This window comes from Streptopelia decaocto (assembly GCF_964273445.1).
Source record: "Streptopelia decaocto genome assembly, chromosome: 26".
Lineage (NCBI taxonomy): Eukaryota > Metazoa > Chordata > Aves > Columbiformes > Columbidae > Streptopelia > Streptopelia decaocto.
The window spans coordinates 18,410-38,907 of record NC_138681.1 but is presented as its reverse complement, the minus strand read 5'-3'; the positions used below and the strand labels follow the sequence as shown (position 1 = coordinate 38,907).

General features: G+C 54.4%; 2 protein-coding genes across 5 annotated transcripts; both read right to left on the bottom strand.

The window, feature by feature from the left end:
- Window positions 1-2,510: 2,510 nt before the first annotated feature.
- LOC309450438 (SLAM family member 7-like) lies at window positions 2,511-12,661 on the bottom strand. 4 transcript variants are annotated; one of them, XM_082073282.1, is made up of 11 exons: window positions 12,638-12,661; window positions 11,797-12,108; window positions 9,429-9,725; window positions 9,077-9,337; window positions 8,880-8,906; window positions 8,082-8,183; window positions 7,864-7,908; window positions 6,272-6,324; window positions 5,834-5,944; window positions 3,605-5,600; window positions 2,511-2,717 (listed from the first exon to the last, which is right to left on the bottom strand). In XM_082073282.1, exons 1-10 carry the CDS (start codon window positions 12,648-12,650, stop codon window positions 5,514-5,516), a joined length of 1,308 nt encoding a protein of 435 aa, XP_081929408.1. In that variant the 5' UTR covers window positions 12,651-12,661; the 3' UTR covers window positions 2,511-2,717; window positions 3,605-5,513. The 4 variants fall into 4 exon arrangements, with proteins under 4 accessions (XP_081929408.1, XP_081929409.1, XP_081929410.1 ...); XM_082073283.1 differs by lacking the exon at window positions 8,880-8,906; XM_082073284.1 differs by lacking the exon at window positions 12,638-12,661 and having other exon boundaries at window positions 9,429-9,754; window positions 11,797-12,010.
- On the bottom strand, window positions 12,068-20,286 carry LOC309450439 (signaling lymphocytic activation molecule-like). The gene is made up of 7 exons (XM_082073286.1): window positions 19,972-20,286; window positions 17,438-17,764; window positions 16,803-17,084; window positions 15,678-15,785; window positions 14,961-15,040; window positions 14,237-14,485; window positions 12,068-14,128 (listed from the first exon to the last, which is right to left on the bottom strand). Exons 1-7 carry the CDS (start codon window positions 20,021-20,023, stop codon window positions 14,066-14,068), a joined length of 1,161 nt encoding a protein of 386 aa, XP_081929412.1. The 5' UTR covers window positions 20,024-20,286; the 3' UTR covers window positions 12,068-14,065.
- Between the last annotated feature and the right edge of the window lie 212 nt (window positions 20,287-20,498).

Genomic DNA, 20,498 nt, shown 5'->3' with positions numbered 1-20,498 from the left:
CCCCCTCATCTCAGCCCTGGGCCCCCCACACTGTATCCTGTCGCAGGAAGATGTGTGCTGTGGGCGAGGGGAAACTGAGGCAGGGCAGCAGCAGCCGTGAGCTGCCTGCAGCGCATGCATGGATGGAGCTGGGGGGTTTGCTGGCCCCCCCGGTGAGCCATGTTGGGGCTCAGGGTCCATCTCCCTGCCAGCTCCTCATTTACCCAGGGATGTTCTTTCCTCTCCCAGGCCACATTACCCATGGAGCTTTGGGGCTCCCTAGGGCGTTTATTTCCAGCCCTCACCCCATCTTTGCCCAGTGATGAGTTTTACATTTACCCGACTAGCCCCGGGCCCTGAAGCCAGGGGGTTATTTCAGTCCTGTGTGTTTTGTTGTTTTTTTCTTCCCTCCATGAGTAATGGAGCAGCACAAGAAATTCCTTCCTCCAGCCCCCATGACAGCTTCTCACCCTCTGTGTGAAACTGGGGAAAACGGACAACTGACACAGAAAAAAAACTTCAACAGAAAGGGCTGTCCGGCACTGCAACAGGCTGCCCAGGGCCGTGGTGGAGTCACCATCCCTGGAGGGGTTGAACAGATGGAGGTGAGGTTCTCAGGGACATGGGTTAGTGCCAGGGGTGGGTTAACGGTTGGACTTGATGATCTTGAGGGTCTTTTCCAACCGGAATGATTCTATGATTCAAACTGGGGTGAGTGGGGGAGGCTGCCTGTCCCAGCAGAGAAAGTCCAGGGGTTCTGGGATGAAATCCTGCTTTATTGACTCAGCCATGCCCTCTGCAGGTGCATTGAGCCTCCACCTTCACACACGGGGCACACGTGTGGCCACGTCCCACACAGGTCCCTGTTCCACACGTGTCCCTGTTCCTCTGGGATTCAGACAGATGCTCCAGCATCCATAGGAAGGGCAGAGGTGGCACAAGATGCTCGTGGCCTGCAGCCCCCACATGGTTCCTGGCCAGGAGCATCATCCCCATACTGTCCCTCGGGGGTGGCCTTGCACTCCTTGGGGGTGTCTGGAAGCCACTGGTTCCCCCAGAACCCCTCAGTCAGCCTCCAGCTCCTGAGGACAGCGGGAACCACCAGCAGCTGTGGGGGTGTCAGGCTGGAGAGAAGCAAAATCAGCTGCTGGGGGTGGGGGAACAGTTACAAACTCTCCACGGGGACCCGCACAGCCTGGAGGGCCAAGGTCTCAGCTGGCAGCTCCCCCCTCTGCTGGGCACTAGGGTGAAATACCTGGGGCAGCACTGGGGGGCCCGGCTCACTGAATTTGGTTTCAGTGTCCTCTGGGCGTTTCTCCAGCCCCTTTCTCTCCTCCTGCAAGAGAAGCAGCTCAAGGACCCATCTGAGCATCCTCATCACCTGCCACCGCTGTGGTGGATGGGAAAACTGAGTCACAGCCTGGGGTTTGGCCAAAGCCATGCAGGGTAAGAAAGCAGCTCTCAACCTACCACCCACCCCCCCAGATCATACTTTGCTGGCAAGAGGATCCCCATTGGTTGGGCTCACCTGGGGAGCAGGAATTATTGGGATGGTGTCTTGGATAGGGTGTGGGTCCAGGGCTCCCAAATCTGCAACACAACGAGATGTGAATCCCGGCACAGTTAGAGATGGGATAACACGGCACCCTGGCCTCACAGCCAACCCTCCACTTGGGCTGAGCTTCTCTCACCTGAAGAGTCGCTGGCGGGGGCAACTTGATCCTGGCTCCCTGTGGGCCAGGGTAGACACAGGTGTTACACCAGCAGGGCCAAACGAGCTCCATCAAAAGCCCAGCAAGACCCACCTGGTAACAGGGCAGCAGCAGGGGATAAGCAGGTGAGCTTTTGGGTTTGCTTTGCAGGAGCAAAAAAAAAAACAAACCTTGAGGCCGAGGTTTGTGTTAAAGCAGAGGAGGAGAAGCACCGCCCCCCCCACCCGGGGGGAAGGGCAGAGCTGGCAGGAAGAGATGCAAAATAGAGCAGAAAAGTCCAGACTCTTAAAGACAGATCTGTGCAAGGGGGAACTGTCCCCATGGGGCTGAACTGTGGCCAAAGGGGATTTCTGGGGACAGCCTCTTGTTGGTGCGAAGGCCTTATCCTGCCTCCCCAGCATAAAGGCAGACACCCCCCCTCCCCCCACATCGAGCTGCACCGGAATAATTGGCTTTTTACCGCACTTCTCGCTGCTTTGAGGATGTGGGCTACAGGATGGCTGCCCCCCCTTTCTTGCTAAGCCAGCGTGGGGCTGAGTGAAGCTGGGAGATACCGGTGCCCCGGCGGGGTGCTCACCTTCCCCCTTTTTCCGCCGGTAGGTGAAGAAAAGCACGAGCAGAGCAACCACCACAAAAATGGCAGGGGACCAGTACCTGATGGGAACAGCTGACATGTTTTCTATGGGAAAAGACAGAAGATGCAGGATTTCTGCTCACAAAAGTGGCCTGGGGAGGTGTTTCCTGGCACTGAGTGTCTCTGGGGGATGCAGGACCCTCCAGGATGGTGGCACATTCCCAAGCCACGTCCATGGCACTCACGTGTTTTGTTCTCTGCGGCGCCTGCTTGTGTTGGCATGAGGGTGGTGACAGGGACCTCAGTCACCAGAGGAGTCAGAGTGGCCATTGGCCATGTCATCAGCTTGCCTTCATCCCTGGTGGTTGTGGTGGGGTCTCCCATGGTCTCTGGAACATGACCAGCCTTCGTGGTGCTTTGATGGGTCAGCTCTTCTCCATTGAGGGCGAAAGCTGGAAACAAGGGTCATTATTCATGTTAATGCCTCCCTAAAGCAGAACTGCCCCTGAGGAGCAGGAATGGAGCTGCAGAGCCAGGGGCTGCACCGGCCCCACCATGGTCCTGCACCGAGAATGGCTGGAAACACAAGGCAGGAGCAAGAAACAGCAAACCCATGTCCTGCCAACTTCGAGTGAGCTGGGGTGGAGATGTGGGGCTGGAGGGCCAGCTCCTGAGTGGGCCAGTGGGTGCTAGTGGGTGCTGCTGGCTTACACCCAGCTGGGACACCAAAGCAGCCAGTCCCACACCACCCTCCTGCATGACACTGCGGAGACAAACCCCCAGTAACAAAGAAGGTGCTAATGGGGCGACAGAACCGAGGGCTGGTTGGAAGTCATGTAGGGCCACATGCTGCCAGATGGCGCCACACTGAGCTACTGGAGGTTGGGCAACTGGCAGTGGTGCTGGCACAGATGGGTGCTCTGTGGTGGCAAAACAGGATTCCCAAGCAAACTAGTCCGCAGCCGCCTATGGTTCTGGCCATGTAGGGAGCCAAGTGGTCAGTGAGCATCCTTACCACTTAGCCAGCAGAGGGCTGGGCAGGAGCAGGGGAGCCCAGGGTGCCGGTTTGGGGCCCAGCTTGGTGGAGGGAGAAGCCAGGAAACCCTAATCCTTCCCCCCACACAAGCCAGACCCAAGCCAAGCAATAGACTAGGCAGCTTTGAGCCTGGCTGCCCATGAAACGGCCAGGTGAGCATCCTGCCCCGCCATGGAATGTCTCCTGGGAAGGCATTGCGGCTTCGCACCCACTTGCCTTCACACCACCCCTTCCTCCTCTTCTCTCCAGCACCACATTTGTGGGGAGTGCCTGGACCCCACACCATCCCCCGGCCACACTCACCAGCTCCAGAGCAGAGCACGGCGAAGCAGAGCTGCATTGTCCCGACACTGCTCAGCTCCATCCTCCTCTGCCACACCGAGCTCTCCACCGCTGCTCGCTCTCGCAATGTCTTTCTTCCCCTTTTTTCCCCACAAACGGCTTCCTGTGAGCTCAAAGTTGTTGGTGCTGAAATAGGGTGATTAATGGCCAGAAACCACCCTGGGAGGTCATTTCTGGGGTGAGGACTAGAGCCCCATCAGCCGTTGGTATGGGTGAAGGACAAGGTGATGGTCCAGCACTATCCTGCCTCCATTCAGGCCAGTTCCTGCTGCCACCACCACCTTGTCCAGGATGGCGACTGGAGTTACAAGAAGAAATTTGGTGCCACGTAGACAAATCCATTGGTAAAATATGTAACCCACTGAGGTATATATTTTTAATATATACCTGAGGTATATATTTTTAATTGATGGGCATGAATTTGAGGAACTCAAAATCAAGCCTGACACATACTGTGAAAACACAGAGAACAAACAAATTACTCCACAGGGTTGTCCGTAAATGACTGTTTTCAACCAAAATAATATGCAGACAGAAACTGAGCTCAGATGCGTCTTGCATTTTTATTCCAGTAGCTCCTAGAGGGGTCTCCTGTGCCAGGCACTTCAAAGAAATCTCTGGTTTCATCCCTGAATAATTTACTATCTGCACAGACAAGACAGAGAGCAAGGGGAAGCAGCATGCACGGGAAGAGGCATCACCACATGGGCAGTGTCTGTCTGTCTGTCAGCGCCGGAAAATTGATGCCAATGTGCGTGTTTTCGTCAGTTGACTGTTCTGGGCAGGACGGGGGAGACGGGCGGGTGGGGAAGTGTCCGGGAACCCAGGTCCCTGTGGGCACCAGCTCAGAGTGAACCCAGGCAGATCCTGCTGGTATGCAGCCACGACCACCCTGTGCAGCATCTCTGCATCACTCAGGGCTCAGAGACCTGCTCTCCTCCCTAAAGGTCTGCTGGGAAGCCACCTCACTGCAGCCACAGCACTTCATATCCAAATATTTCATCCAAGAATAAAGGCCTCATATACAAGCACATCAAAGGAATGGAGAAGCATGGCACCAGCCACGTTCCTTGTCCTGCTTTCCCCTGAGCCTGGACCACCTCCTGTCCCCAGACTCCAGAGTGGCCCTGCAGCATCCCCGAGGACCACAAGTGCATTCACAGCACAAAGTGATGCTGAAGCATGGTGCAGGGCTGCGAGCTTCCGAAGGTCCGTGGCAGGCCCAGAAGCAACGAGCACCAGGGAAGCATCATCAAGCACTGAGGAAGCAGCCGGCAGCACCAAAACCGCAGCAGCCGTGTGTGTGTGCCGGAGCAAAGGCACGTGTTTCCTTCTGCAGCTTTCTACCACCAAGTGTTATTTTTGCTTTCTCTTGGTTTAGCAACCACAGGAGTCAAAGTATTTACCAAGTTTAAAAGTATAGCAGAAAGAAGGTTATTTAAAAGGACTTTAAGAAGCTCCTCGAGTTTTGCTGTCCTCTTGTCTGGAGGCTCCACAGTGCAAGGTGCTGCAGAGCGAATCGCAGGAGCATCGGCTCGTGTCCTTGCACTGGGAGGGCTGGGTTTGCAACCACATTTTTGGTCCATGTTCCTTGGTCTGGTCAGAGAGGGCAGAAAAATGAGCCCAGACCCCATGGGGATGCCAAAACACTGGTAAAGCTTCTATGCCAGACAAGCCTGCACTTACTTCCATCCTTACATTGACGGTCAAGGACCACTGCCAGCAAGCAAAACAGGGACATCAGCCATAGGGAGGGAAGCGGGGGAATGCTGCAGTCCCATAGGCTGGGACCCAGCGGAGCAGAGCACCGTGCTCAGAGCAGGCTGACGGGTGCACTGGAGCTGTGCCAGGGCTGTGCTGCAGGATCTGGTTAGCAGACTGACGAGTAGGGGCTTTTCTCATCCTGCTTCTGGCACCCCAGCATGCTGTTGCTCATCTTCTCATCATCCGTCTGCAACTGTAAAGGGGCAAAAGCTTTGATTGGGCTCATGGTAGCCAACCCCTCCACTGGCAAGAGGGAAGGGATCCATGGGCTTGGCTTGAAGCTCTGGACACTGAGAAAGCCCAGTGAAGACCCATCTGTCCCCATCCCTCACTTCAGTGGTTATGTCTCTCACCCTGAGGTTTTGCGCATCTCTTTCCTTGGTGCTGGAGTCCCTCCAGGGGAGATGGCCACAAACGCGAACTCACCTGGGCCAGAGCCTGGATGGTGGAATAGATGGTTTTGGAGGTCTCTACACCAGCGGCCAGAGTCTGCTTTGAGTTGTCTTGCTGTGCTTTAGAGCAACTCCACAGGTGCACCTGGGGAAAAGATTTTTGAAAGTGTTTCCAGGGGATCTTAAAGCCTGGGTGGGCCAAAGAAACCAAGTTTGGTGGGGCTGGGAACGGAAACCCTGGTGATGCACCACGACGTGCAGGCAGGTGGTTGTGCTGGCTGCTTTTGGGCAAGTCCCAGCACGGGCATGTGTCCCTTTAACTTCCCAGGAGGATCTAACAGACAAAGCCTGGGGCTGTCCACCTGCTGTCCTTCCTCCCCAGGTGAACCCTGTCTCATGCGGGGACCCCCTGGCTGTGCAGCCTGGTCCAGCCACATACCTGGAAGATGGGGCTGAGGCTGTGCAAACTCACCTCCTGGTAAGGGCCGACTTGGGCGTACACTGTCGAGTACCCTGCTCCGGCATCTGCAAGGAGAAAAAAGCAGAGGGTCAGTGAGGGGTCAGGTTGCCACATTTGGGAAGGGGCTGTGATGGATCCCTTGGATGACCCGCAGTGCTGCTGGGATGCTCCTCACCCAGGGCTAGAGACAATCCTGTCTTAAAGTGTGCTGAGCTCAGGCAAAAGCCCAGCTTTGCAGGAGCTGCAGCCCCTCAGAGCTGATGGAGGTGTTTGCTGTGGGTCTGGGTTGAGGGGATCGTTGTTTTTCATCCCACTTTCTGTCCTGCCCTGGCCACTGCGGCAGTGAGGCTCTTGCTTCCAGCTCAAAGGACAGCAGTTAAAAAGGACTTGCTAGTAAAAATCAGGTTTTTATGTATAAATACAAGATCCCCAGCTGCTTTTGAAGGGTAATATGAATTTGTCTCTCCTTCATATACTGCCACCATTGCAGCAAATGTTGGCATCAGGTTGGTCTCTGGCCATCGAACAGAGTGAGGAGAGAGGATTTAAATCCTTCATAATCCCATTTTTGGGTTAATATTTCAGTGCCTCTCATCTGAAGTGTTGCTGCCAGCCCCACGGAGGAACGACCATGCAGGTTTCAGCCCATGCAGAGAGGAGTGCTTCAGGGAGAGGTTTTTGCCCATGGTTCCTAACAAAAGAGCTTGATCCTGGTGCTGGGTGCACCTCGACATCCTGCTCAGGCACATGCAAATGCAAAACATGAGGCAGGAACTCCCCCATTCAAGACAGCTTTATTTCAGCTTATGCCAACAACAAAACATGCACATAAAAAACCCCAAAAAAGTCAGTGAGGTCTCTGCTTGGCATTGGCTTAGTTGTAGCAGCGATGGGCACAGCGTATCCCATCACAAAACAGTCCTGAACATCAGGGAGAGGAGATGGGAACCAGTCCAGGGGTTTCTTCTTCCACTGGGTTTCTAAGCTGGACTCATACACTGAACCCCCGAGTCTACTGGAGCTGATCCTGAAGCAATGCCAAGGGTGTTCTTCAGTCCATACGGCCACCATTGTGCTGTGCCACCTCTCCCAGGAGCCTTGGATCTCTGTCCCTAAGAGCCAGTGACACCCGGCAGCAGCTGTTTCAGGTAGGGGCTGCTGGTGACAGCTGCTCGAGCTGTGCGTGGTGCTACACGGGGCTTGGTTCTCGATGTGGGATTGCACAGCCCCTCATCGCTTGTTTATGTATCTCCAGTTGTTTCTTGCCAGCTTTGTATTTTCTCAAACTCCCTCTTGCTTTGGTGACCTCATGGCTGCACTCTCGGCTCTTTCTTGGTGGTTTGGCATGAAGTTTTCCAGCAACAGACTGGGGGAGAGCACAGCTTCAGCCACCATGGCATCACCTGGATCGTCCCCTTTCACTCACCTCTGTGTGTGCTGGGTAGGGGCATAGGCGGGTGTCGGAGCCCCGTAAGGTGGGATATGCTCTGGTACCAAGCCACAGTGATGGATGAGTTCCCTCCCGATCTTAAATGTGACCAGGCTGTTCCCATCAGGAAAAAGTGGGAGGAAGAAAAATGTCTGGGGGAGCCTCAGAGTCCTACCTGTGTTCGTAGCCTCAACTGCAGGCAAATGGAAGTTCTTCCAGCCTGGGGGAGAAGCAACACGGGGCTCCCGTCAGCAGCAGCAACCAAGGGAACCCCACACAGCATCCTCAGCCCCACGGGTGCCTGGGCACAGGGGCTGGCTGTGTCTTCCCCACTCAGGTCCCATCTGCTCACTAGGTCTGCAGGGACAGTAACCTGCATGGGAAGCAGCTCACCTTTGGATTTACAGTAGATCAAGAAGATAACCACTGCTAAAAGCACTCCCACTCCGGTCACCGCTGCGGCCACGATTCCAGCCTGCCTGCTGGAGTAGGTGCCTTGAAAGAGAAAAATCCAGTAGCAACATCCCAAAACACATCTGCCTCTTCCTGGCATCAGAGCAGGGGAAACAGGCATGTCTCTGCTCCAACACCCCTGCTGAGCCCTTCCCTGCTTTGCAGAGACCCATGTTTCATGATAACATGGTCCAATGCAGAAAGGAGGTGACACACTGCACAAGGATGAGTGGCTTTGCAGACAGAGCAGCAGCTGGGAGACTCTCACGCCAGCACCTCCACCACTACCCATTTTGGTGTCCCTTTCCACTCCAGGGACCTCATGAGTGGCTTTTGGAGGGCCAAAGCCCCAATGGACTGGGGCAGCAGACATACGTAGAGGCCCGGTCCCGCCTCAAGCCCATCCTTGGCTCTGCCTTTCTGTTGCATGAATTGATTTGATGCTCCCACCCCAAGCTGGGACTTTTTTGGAGGACAAGCTAGAAATGGGGACCCACTTTCCCTCCCCAGATTCCCCAGGTGACAAATACATGCATGGATGCTAAGCCCACTGCCCGGAAAGCCTGGCTATCCCCTGTGAGCTATTTCGGGAGGAGATGGACTGTGCTGGTCTCGGGCTGCCCGTCTCCCGCCTCCACAGGTGCAGGGATCTGGGGCCCTAGGCACTCTTTCCTGGCTTGGGCAGACTCAGACACTTAGGAGCAAAGCTGGACACAGACAGGCAGTTTGGCAGCTCACCAGTGATGGGAGGGTAGGTTGTGTTTTCTGACGGCACAGTGAGGGGAGAGAAGAGGAAAAGCAGTAAGTGCCTCTGCCAGAGGTCTGGGCTTCTCTCTTTGCACACCAAGGTGCAGCTCAGGAGAGAGCTGGAGGCACTGGGGGCAGGATATGGCCCATCCCCACCACCCACCTACACACCTCTCCACAGCTGTTACCTGCGCAGAGGGCAGCAGGTGAGACCACGGTGGTGTTGTGGCTGCTAACGGGGTTTTGAGCCATGCACGTGAGCAGCAGCTTTTCTGGGGGTGACTCCTCCACCAGTATCGTGGGCCCCTCACTCCACAAGCCTCCCAGGCTCCAGCCGTAGGAGACGTTGCCATAGCCAGACTCCAATGCGGTGCAGTGCAGGGCGTAGCGGCAGCCGTTGGCTGAGCAGTTCTGCACCGCGCAGGTCACCGTCAGCACCACTAGCTCTCCTGTGGGAAGTGGGGGACTGTCAGGAAAACCTTGACCCCCATATTTAGCACAAAGCATAAAAAAAAAATGCCAACACTAAGAGACGCTTACTGTACACGTGTAGAGTGAAGGTGGTTTTTGCCCCCGTGGCGGTCTTTGCAGTGTAGGTACCGGCGTCGCCCATCCTCAGCTGGGAGATGGTGAGAGCGCTGCCATTCTTGGGGAAGGCCAAGCGTGGCTTGTACTTGTCATCAAAAAACAGAGCTTCGGGAGGACTGCCAAATTTCACGGCCACTATGACATCGTGGTGAAAGCTCCAGGCTACGGTGTTTCCATCCAGGTTCTGGAGGTGGAAGGTGACGGACCTGCCCACAGCCCCGGTCACCTCAGCCCCGACACTGGAGCACACTAAGGAGAGAAGCCAGGCTTGGGGCTGGCTAGTGGAGAAGGCAGGAGGGCTTGGGGAAGGGTCCTCAGCTAAAAAGAGCCTGGTCCCACTACAATCACACAGCATGATGCCATGGACAGTCTGATCTACAGAGGCCAGAGCCCCACATGCTCTCTCACACAGCACCTCTGCTCAGCTGTCGGTAAAGTCAGAATCATAAAATGGTTTTGGTTGGAAGACACCTTCAAAGCTCATGCAGTCCAACCCCTGCCATGAGTATCTTCACCCAGCTCAGGTTGCTCAGAGCCCCGTCCAGCCTGGCCTGAGATGTCTCCAGGGATGGGGCATCCACCAACTCTCTGGGCAACCTGGGTCAGGGTCTCACCACCCTCAGTGGGAACGATTTCTTCTTCATGTCCAGCCTGAATCTCCCCTCCTTTAGTTTAAAACCATCACCCTTTGTCCTATTGCAATAGGTCCTACTAAAAAAATCTGTCCCCATATTTCTTATAAGTACAGAAAGGCCGTACTGAGGTCTCCCCAGAGCTTTTCTTCTCCAGGCTGAACACCCCAGCTCTCTCAGCCTGTCCTCCCAGCAGAGCTGTTCCAGCCTCGGATCATTTCTGGGGCTCCTCTGGCCCCTCTTCAGCAGGTTCATGTCTGTCCTGTGCTGGGGACCCCAGTGCTGGACATGGTGGCCCAGGGGGTCTCACCGGAGCAGAACGGGAGCATCCTCTCCCTCAGCCTGCCAGTCACACTTCTATTTATGCAGCCCAGGAGACAATCAGTTTTCTGGGCTGCAAGCACATGTTGTTGGCTCACTTGTACCCTCTCTGGGGCATTCTGAGGATGAGGATGCACCGCAGATCACCGACACTGGATGTGGAGAGCACTGAGGAACCACTCCACTTCAGGGTGATTGCAGGGAATTCCTTTTTATTTTAAATAAATGAATTGCCCCTGAGGCTCTGGGCTGAGGCGCCTCAAGAGGACCTGTACTTTCACATCCCCCAAGGGCTCATGAAGTGAGTGGCACCAGGTCCCCTGCAGCTATGGGACACCCATACCGCATCCCATGTGCAAGGAGAGTGGAAGGGAGAGAGCCCTGAGGTGCAAAATGGAAGCTGAAGAATTTACAATGACTCAGAAAGGCCAGGAAGATTCACTTTCATCACCAGACCAAAAGACCAAGCTCACCTCCATGAGCAGGCAAGAAAATAGGGGACTTCTTCCCCAAATATGCAGCTTCTTCTCCCTTCTTCAGAGAAAGAGGAAGACATTTATCTCTTATTTTGGATACTTCCCATTTCAAATAAAGCAGTTCTGCCCTGTTTGGGTGGGGGATGGAGTTTTTCTCCCCAGTTCCTGGAAAGGAAACTGATCCCGGCTCAGACAGACCCTGCGGCTGTCACCTCTCCCAGGGGTTCTGCCTTTCTGGTCCCCCCTGCCCGGATGCCCCCAGGACAACAAGAACAGGCATCTCTGGCCACAGAGAAGGAAAAACTGGCTGGGGAGATAAAGTTGAAGGAAATTCTGCTGGAACAGTAGATAAAACAGCTGAGGGGCTCATTTGGCAGCAAAACCCTCATCAAGGATGCAGGGAAGGGTCCAGGGCAGAGCCACCATCTCTGCCTGTTACAACTTGCCTGAAAAGAGGTAGAAAGTGCCTCCTGTTTCAAACAGCCCTAAATACCTCACAACAAAACCACAAAAACACGGAAAACTCAGAGATAACATGCAGGGTACAGACTACAAACGTGAAGCAGAATAGAGAACTCAGCAGTTGGGACACATCTGACAGCAACTGGATGAAAACCAGGCCAGAGCAGAGACCTGACACATTCACTCCTTAGCAGAGGAGGACTGCATGAGAGGCCAGCACTGAATCTTGCTGGGCACCTTTCACACCAGTTTTCCCAATTTCTTTTGCACAACTGCATCCCTGTAGAGCTGCACTTGCACCCAGAGCTGCTGGTCCTGCATGCGTCAGCCCTGTCCCCGCTACCTCTCAAGTCCCTTAAACCACCCTGAGCTCCTCATGGGCTGCTTCCCTTCCACCACCGAGGGGAAAAATTAGCATCTTGCACTTACTTGCTTGATGGAGGAGGAGGAGGGTGAGTGACAGGCACTGCAAAGCATCCATCGACTCCAATGCACTCAGAGGGGTTCTCTGCACCCGAGTATTTAGTACAGGTCGTGGCAGCAAGAGGAAGACAAAACGCCTGTGCAGCTTTCTCTTCCACGGTGGATGGGTGGAGAAAAAACGACATGCTTTGTCCGTTGGGGGTGACACCGAGTCTCGTGACAGAAGGGGTATGACGAGGAGGAAAGTTCCATGGTACATGCTGAAAAACTCCATTTCCGAGCAAAGGCAAGTGTGGCAGTTGAGGGAGACTGGAGTCCCTGGGGAAACGAGCAGAGCCCTGGGGAGGACTGGGGAGCCCTTGGGAACCAAGGCAAGACCTCAGGAGAACTGGGGAGCCCCGGAGAGTCAAGGCAAGCCATGGGGAAGACTGGAGAGTTTTGGGGAGCCAAGACGAGCCTCGGGAAAGACTGTGGAGCCCTGGGAAGCCAAGGCAAGGCCTGGGGAATTCTGGGGAGCCTTGGGAAACCAAGGTGAGATCTGGGCAGCCTGGGAGATCTGAGGCGAGCCCTGGAGAAGACTGGGGAGCCTTGAGGAACTGAGGCAAGTCCTTGGGAGTACTGGGTGTCCCTGCAGAGCCAAGGAGAGCCTTGGGGAATATTGGAGAGCCCACGGGAGATGAGGCAAGGTCTATGGATCTTGGTGAGCCTAGACAAGTGCCTCGTTTCACAATAGCAAAGCACTAACATTGTTCCTGAACTAAAAACAGCTCCTCTCTTTGGCAATGCCTGGCAGTGGGGTGAGATAAGAGACACCCTGGGGGATGAACCACCCTGCAGATGACTTTACCTCCTCCAATCATCACATGGGAGCTCAGTGTGTCCACATCATCGTGGCTCAATTCTCCTCTGTGTAAACTCTTCCCTATATTTAGTATCTGACATCTGGCACATCCCAATGGCACCACGCAGGGTCAAGGACCTGTCCAATCATTCTGCAATGACCAGTTCCATCCTGCACTAAGTGCCAGTCACAGAAACTGGAGCTTTTACACCATTTTAGAGTCATAAGGACAAGAGTGACCTTGATCTTCTCTAGACCTGTCTATGCCCCTGGGGGAAGTGGTCATTTTGTGGGTAGACTTTTCCAAGGAAGCAGCTCAGCTGATTTTCTGTAGTGAGAAAAGGAGGAAGCTTGTGATGTGCCAAAACACTGATTTCTCTTCTCCCCAAGGCCTGATCCAACCCCTAACACACACCTCCAGCAAACCTTTCCAAAAGACTTTACTATAAATTTATTTACCTTTCCCTTAGCAGCAGCACACAAAATCAGATCTGCTGTATGAGCCAAGTTATGTTGGGATTACAAAACATCTCAGACTGAGGGCAGGCTGGAAAGAGCCCAAATCCCTCCCATCCAGGTTCCTCCGGCATCCCCACACTGGATATTTCCACAGGGAAGATGGAAGATGCTATGGGGAGGATGGTGGCCAGGCAGGGGCTGCATCCCCCTTCTCAGTCAGAAATTCAGCTTTAAATGGTCCGCCTGGAAGATCCTTGTCTCTTCGTGTAATGGAGATGGGAAAGTGCGGTGGGACGTGGCTGCTGCCCCGGGCATGGGTGAGGGGCTGCGGGTGCCCCCAGTGCAGGGCTCAGCCCTGAGGGGATCGCAAAACTTTCTTCACCACTTTGGCCAAAACCCAGGAGTTTCATAACCAACGGTGGAGCAGATGTCAAAAAAAATATTCACTTCTGATTTTTCTCTGTTGTCATTTAACCCATATCCCTGAGAGTCACCAGTGCCACTCATTGCAATGAGCTCCCTCTAGTGAACCTGGGGCCACAGGATAAGGCTGTAAGGTGAAAACCCACAGGGCAGCGATGAAGTCGGAATGTAAGTCTGCTCTGGCCATGCTTCCCAGTGCTGCACCACAGTGCTGATGGGCTGAGACATCCTCTCCAAGGTGCTGTTTCTCTCTCCTTTGCTCATGCAGAGCTGCAGGGTCGTATCCAGAGCCCCTCTACCCTTTCCCGGTGCTTCAGCATCTCACTGGCTGCCCTTAGTCACAACCTGGTGAGATTTCTTGCTTTGCTTCAGCCCTGTTCTTTGCTCCGCTGTCCCTCACCTCCGCATTGGCATCGCCCCAGCTCAGCTGTGGTGGGTGTTGGCATGTACCAGAGGGTTTTGCCCCAATTCCCCAGGGACAAGAGAGGTTTCCTCCAGCCAGGAATGGGGATGTCAGTGTGCAGTGAGCAGAGGTGGAGACTGGGCTGGGCATCAGACCATGGGCCTCATCACACTGGCATAAACTGTCTTGGGCTCCACATCAGGGCTCGGTGTCTGCAGCAAAAAACAGGGAAGCAAGGGGGTTGGTGAGGCGTCTCAACTCGGGGATGCTGTGGGGTGTCCCAAGTGATGCCCCGGTGCTGGAGGGCAGCCCCTCTTTACCTGCGAGAGGGAAGGTGGCTTTGCTGGGAGGGTGCACACGGGGCGCAGGGCTCTGCCGGGAGCCAGGGCCGTGTCTGGGGGCAGACCGGTGGCTGCAGCGTAGATGGTAGTGCAGGAGGCATGCTCAGCAGCGGGGACCTCTTTCTGCTTCCGCGTGGAGAGTGAAGGATCAGCAGCAGCAGCCGGCTTGCCACAGGTGCTCTTTTCTCCCTCTACCCCCATGTCGTCCCTGGTTTGCACTGAGCAGGACTTGGAGAGGGGGGAAAAAATGCCCAGTTTGTCCCCAAAGCCACCCTGGGATGCTGGGGGCTGGGGAAGCAGCGGCACCCAGACTTATTCCCAACGATTCCCAAGTTAACAGCGGCCAGGCTGACTTCTGCAATGGCAGGGATGGGTGACCTCGGGGAGTCCACAGCCATCCCAGTCCCCCATGGTGACTAATTTTACCTGTTGCCTCACCAGCCATGGGGCTGTTTTGACACTCAGAGGCCAAAAACCACAATGGAGGGTGCTGCAGACCTGTAAGGAGGGACCCAGCAGCGACCAGCGACTTTGGGTGCTGCTGTCCAAGACCCCCACCCAAGAAACCCCAGCAGGGTCGTGCCCACAGTCCCTGAAGGCTGCAGCACTCAGGATCCTGTCACTGAAGGAGTTTTTCCATCGCTAAAGGAGCATTTTTCCCCATGCACCAAGACAGGCTGAGATCGTGACAGTCATGGCTCACCTGCACCCGCTGCACTTGGGAGTAGATGGTGTGCACTGTGCTGTCCTCAGCAGGTGACAATTGCTCCTGCTCCTGGCCAGCTGTGGGAGGATAATCACATCAGAGGGGAGCAGGAACCGGAGGGGACCCCGGCACTTTGTAATCCACATCAAACTCCTGTGCCCCAGGGCACGGCGAGGGTGAGCCCATGCTGGGTCTGTCTGTGGCACAGTGCCTGCTGGCTGAACCTGGCTGTGTCCCTGTCACCTGCCCAGCCATGGTCAGAGGATTTCTGGGCGCTACAGGTCACATTAGCAAATTGGTCACTACACAGGGAATGTGATGGGGTGGGAAAGACCAGCTGAGGCACCTTGAGAGACGATGTTCTCTTGAATGTGGGCCGGGATCATTCAGTTCCCTTTGAGACCTGGAGATGTGATCTCAGACGCACATAATCCAGGTGAAGTGTTGGAGAACACATGCAGGTACATTTCTTTTTTCTTTTTTTTTTTTTTTTTTTTAAGCTATTTTTCTTCCTGCCCTTGACACAGTGCTTCAAGAGAAACACATTTTGCTCCTTCCCACAGGCCAGGGTACCCTGCAGATGAGGTGTCCATGGGGATCAGCCCCTTGGTCTATTCGCTGGACCTGTCTGGGGGCAATTTCTGTCCCCTCTGCAAGGCTCATCCCACCTGTGGACCACCAAGTGCCCCAGCACCACTCCCTCACTGCACTTACCAACGGGTGTGGCCAAATGGGCAATGACGAAGGCCACGGTCAACACCACTAAGGCAATGGGCACCACCACCATCAGCACGAGATGCTCCATCCTCAGCCCAGTGCTGCCTGGGATGGGGAACAGAAAAGGGAGGGGGTCAGCCACTGGCCCTGGGGCCCAGGGTCACCCAGAGCTGAGCAGAACAGGCTGCTAAATTCTGCCTTCATCTCACCAGCTAATTTTGGTAGAACAGGAAACAAGAGACAGGAAATGCTTTTCTTGAGCAGAGCTCTCTCTAATTGCCACCAGACTGCAACAGTCAGCAAAAACCTGCTGGAGGATAGATCTGGGCCAGATAAAACCCTAAAAACATCTCCAGTGGCTTTATGGAGGCCTGCAGGGAGGCAGCTCCTGTGTACAACACCCTTGCATGGCAGGTGCATGAGAACGGGGCCCTGGGACAGAGCTCTGCAGTTCCCAGCACAGGGAGGCACCCGGGGTAGCCCTGCTCAAGGGCCACTAACGGTGACACCATGCGGAGATGTCCCACCATGCAAGGGGTGTTGGGACAAAATTATGAGAAAGAAACCCCAACCCCCTCAGGGTGTTTCATTTCAGCATCTCCCTCTCTTAAGCGAGAGTCCCAACCATTTTTTCCATGGAGATATTTTCTCAGCACGTCGCCACGAGAGCCCCAGCACAGTTCCATGCAGAGGTTCCATGTGAGTTCACCTCTGGCTCCCTGGAGAAAGGGGCAGCCGCCACGTCACCCAGCCCCAGCAAAAGTCCCCCACGTCACAAGGGAGTGCTAGAAAACCCCGGTGAGAGTGTGACTTTTACCCTGAGAGACTCTGAAGGGAAAGTTGTCACCGAGGTTTTTCTCCTCCCCAGACCACCCAGCATATGAGTCTCATGCACTTAAAATAAGATCTGAGCACCAGAGCGTGGTGGCCGTGCTGCCTGAGGAGGCAGGTGGGACCCACAGCTCTGGGGCCAGCATTTACAGGGAGGACTGAGCAACCCTGGGCCACTTTCCCTGTGAAAGGCTCCTTTGAGGCTGCCTAAACCGGCATGAAAAAGTCCCCTGCAAAGTGAGAGGAGGACCAAGAGGCTGGAGAGAGCCACGTCAGCACTTGGCGACTTACCCCCTTGCTCGTAGCTACATTCAAAGGACTTGAAGGGAACAACACTCCTGCTGATAGGGTTGCTGGCTGTGCAGGCACAGGCAATGCTGGAGTTCTGTAGGGGGTAGGAGAGGTGCAGGAGGCTGCCATTGTGGGTGCAGAGCCCCGAGGTGCCAGCATCCCAGCCTTCCCAGCTGTAGGAGACACTGTCCCCTCGCTCTGCTGTGCAGTTGACGGTGATCGTGCAGCTGCCATTGGCCAGCTCCCAGCTGAGGATCTGGATGCTGGGATCAGACACCGGCTCTAAAGAGAAGAGGAAGGGCAAAGGCTTGTGGCTGGGGAAGGATGCAAACGTTGCCTTGGTCCCTGCCTGGGAAATCCTTCTGGCCGTTCCTAAATCCCCAGGTGATGAAGAGGAACCAGTCTGGCCACAGAGCCACTGCAAATGGCATTAGAGACATGGTCTACACACACCCAAAGGCTTATTGGGCTACCCAGATGGGGCTGCAAGAGGGTCCTGGACTCACTGCAGCACCTTGACGTCAGGGTGGGCATCTCCCACCCCTCTCAACCACTGCCCACCTCCCAGACCCGCTTCCAGCGTTGCCAAAGGCTGGGAGCATCCAGCATGGTCCTCCCAAAGCAGTGTGTCTCACCGTACACCTCCAGCTGTATCTGCCAGACTTTCTCCTCCGACTCCTTGCTGACAATGTACTCGTAGAGCTGCCTGTCCTGCCGACTGGTGTTCAGGATCTCCAGGGAGAAATCCAACTCGTGGAAGCGAGTCCGTCCCTTCATGTAGTTGGTGTAGTTGCCGCCCAAGTACTTGAGCAGAACGAGCTTCCTCTGTGGGTCCTCTGTGTCCCTCTTCCACACAGCTGTCCCAAAGCGCAAGGTGAGGTTCTGGAGTTCAGGGGGTATCCGCAAGATTGACGCCTTCCCCAAAGTGCCCAGCACTGTCTCTCTCACTCCATGGCCCATGTCTGGGAGGAGAGGGGAGAGAAGGGCTGAGGCAGGCACGAGGAGCTCAGAGTGACCGTCCCCCATCCCAGCTGTGTCAGAGGAGTACAGATGCCCACGGAGCTGCAGTAGCCAGCAATGGCATCAGACCCACCCTAGTAATCCACAGAGTGGATTCAGGCTCAGGTGCGGGTTCAGGTATAAATCCCAGGTTGTCCTTCTCCTGGTCAAGGTGGTTGCAGGTGTGTTTCTTGATGGCCATGGAAAAATGCTCTTACAAAGAGGGTGTAAGCATCTCCAGGGATGGTGGGACAAAGATTTGGACCACCCACCCATCCCAAAACACCTCGACCACTTGGCTTCCCTGGAGAGCATACAGGAGGAACTTCTCCCCCAAACCCTTTCCTGTCTTTGGCTGCAAGGCAGTGATTCATATCTGCCCACACCCCCAGGGCAAACAACTTTGTTTTCGTAGGAAACAGCGTGGGGAGCAGTGCCAGCCACCAGCAGCAAGAGCATGGAAGGGACCTCAACCACGTCACCCCCATGTTTCCTACTGACTTCTTTCCATCAGAATGAGGGTTTGCCCCAGAAAAGAAAAGAGAGAGGAAGCTGCCCCAGAAGAACAGGTCTGGGGAGGCTCAGATAAACCCAGTGTCTGCCTTTCCTGTGGCACTTATGTTTCCAGTAAAAACCACAGAGCAAACGCTCTCTCTGCTGTCATCACAAGTGAGTGCTATCGCTCATTGTTTTTCCACCTCTATGGCAAAAAAGCACAGCAGTTCCTGAGCTGTCCCTGTGGACTACATCTCCCAGGCGTTAAAGCAGCCGTATGGACACAGTCGCCGTCCTGCGGAAACCCCATGGTCCAGCTGACTCGGCGCCTCAGGCTTTTTTTTTGCCGATACATTTACCGGAAAGACCAATACACAGACAGACGCTGTATTTTCTCAGAAACATATTTTTTGACGCACCGTGGTTAGGCTCCTCATTCATTACCAAATGGAAAAGCCCTTTTTACATCATGTTAGAAAAATCATCTGCCCAGGCAAGAAACATTTCCTTTGTGGGGAAGACAACTCAGCTGGAACAAGGCTGCAGGGAGAAGGATGTAAAGAGCTCTGGAATCACCTGTGATGGAACCCAGATGGAGGTCATGGAAGACAACAAGTGATCTGCACCAGCATGGCACTGGGTCCGGGGTAGCCCTTGCATCAGATATTGGGCCAGTGGGACTTTTGGCATGCTGGCTGGACAGAAAATCCCAGGGGGATTTTACAGGCAGATATTCTAGTAACAGTGAGCCAGAAAAGCTGAGGAGAAACCCCAGCTCTGCCAAGGTCTCTGTTTTCCCAGCCAAGCCCTTTGTTTTGCTCCCAGCAATTGTGCAGATGTGGTGGCAGAGGGCTCGTGGGGACGCAGGGACGCATGGTGTCCCCAGAGAAGGGGACCTGATGTCAGCCTGGCATCAAGAGGAGGGTCAGGATCAGTCACAGCTCCTGTTGCTCTGCTTGGGGACCCTGGCCTCTCTGAGATCTTTTGTGCCACCAAAACGGATTTCTCAGCAACCTCCTGTAACTGCCATCAGGCTGGAAGGAGAGGACCTAGGAGCCCTGCTTATGTCCGGGTGGTCCTCACTCCCTGACGAGTGAGGGGAGTGGATTTTGACTTGTCTAGAACACCACCATCTCCATGACACCATCCATAGCCAGCCACGGCTCTCCAGGCAGCCAGAAAACAGGCATTGCCCCACTATCAGTCCCTTTCCACTTGCCTTATACATGCTTTATTACTTGGGTACCATCTCCCAGCCCACCAGCAACTCTTGACCCAAGACACTCTCAGTATCACAGGGAGTGAGATGCTCCACCAAGGACCTTTATCTCACATACCCCAATTCACATCTGGTACTAAATTATTTGCTTGGTGCTATTAATACCCCATCAAAACATACGGTAGAGTGCTTCACTATTGCAGCTATACTTTGTCCATCACTGTTCATTCATCATCTTTTATTCTCTCCTCCCTCAGCCCAGGTGGTAGGAGCATATTAGGGATGCACCATGCATCCAGCTTGGAGTTGTGAGCCATTTATCTTCTATTTATACTCAGTTTGCCCACCTGGCTGGCACACAGTTTGTGATTTCTAAAGGTCTTCATATCTGACAAAAAAACCAACAAAAACCCACGATCCGAACGGAGTATTTCAGGGAGAGGAAAATATACATACCCCAAAGACAGCCGAGAGAGATCAACAGCCAGAGCCCCACACTGCAGCCCATGCCTCGATCACAGAGCTTCTGCTGCAGTAGAGTTAATATCTGCTGCTGGGATCATTAAAGGAACAGGTGTACTCAAATCAGAGACGCTGCCCTGGGCCATGTGTTTCCTGTTTTTGGTTGAATTACTACCTACTTCTTTTTTTTTTTTTTTTTTTTTTTTTTTTTCTTCCCTTCAGTGCTCTGCTGAATGCTTCACCAGAAACAGCCCAAGAGATCTGCAGAAGGAAACGGGGCATCGGTTTCAAGTTCGCACCAGAACTGCATCATCCTGCCACAGGTCCTTAACCCGACTCCAAAAGAAAAGGAAATGACCAGTGAGAAAATAAGTTCGCTTATGGTATCAGCTTCCCAGGGCTGTACAGAACCTTTAAACCCTGAAACCACAGCAGGGGTGGAGGGAGGTGGCCACATGGCAGTGTCCCAACCCCTACTTCTCCATCCCAGTTCCATGGGACTGGGATCCCACATGAAGACC

Bases quoted from the DNA above. Each gene is read 5' to 3' on its own strand.
- LOC309450438 (XM_082073282.1), bottom strand. The intron at 8,907-9,076 runs GTAACAGCTGTG...CTGTGCCGTCAG, and splicing joins ACCTGCTGCCCTCTGCGCAG to AAAACACAACCTACCCTCCC. The intron at 7,909-8,081 runs GTGAGCTGCTTC...CTTCTCCCCCAG, and splicing joins GATCTACTGTAAATCCAAAG to GCTGGAAGAACTTCCATTTG.
- LOC309450439 (XM_082073286.1), bottom strand. From the start codon at position 20,023: ATGGGCTGCAGTGTGGGGCTCTGGCTGTTGATCTCTCTCGGCTGTCTT. The intron at 17,085-17,437 runs GTGAGACACACT...TCTTCTCTTTAG, and splicing joins GATACAGCTGGAGGTGTACG to AGCCGGTGTCTGATCCCAGC. The intron at 15,041-15,677 runs GTAAGTGCAGTG...ATCCTCCCACAG, and splicing joins CCATTTGGCCACACCCGTTG to CTGGCCAGGAGCAGGAGCAA.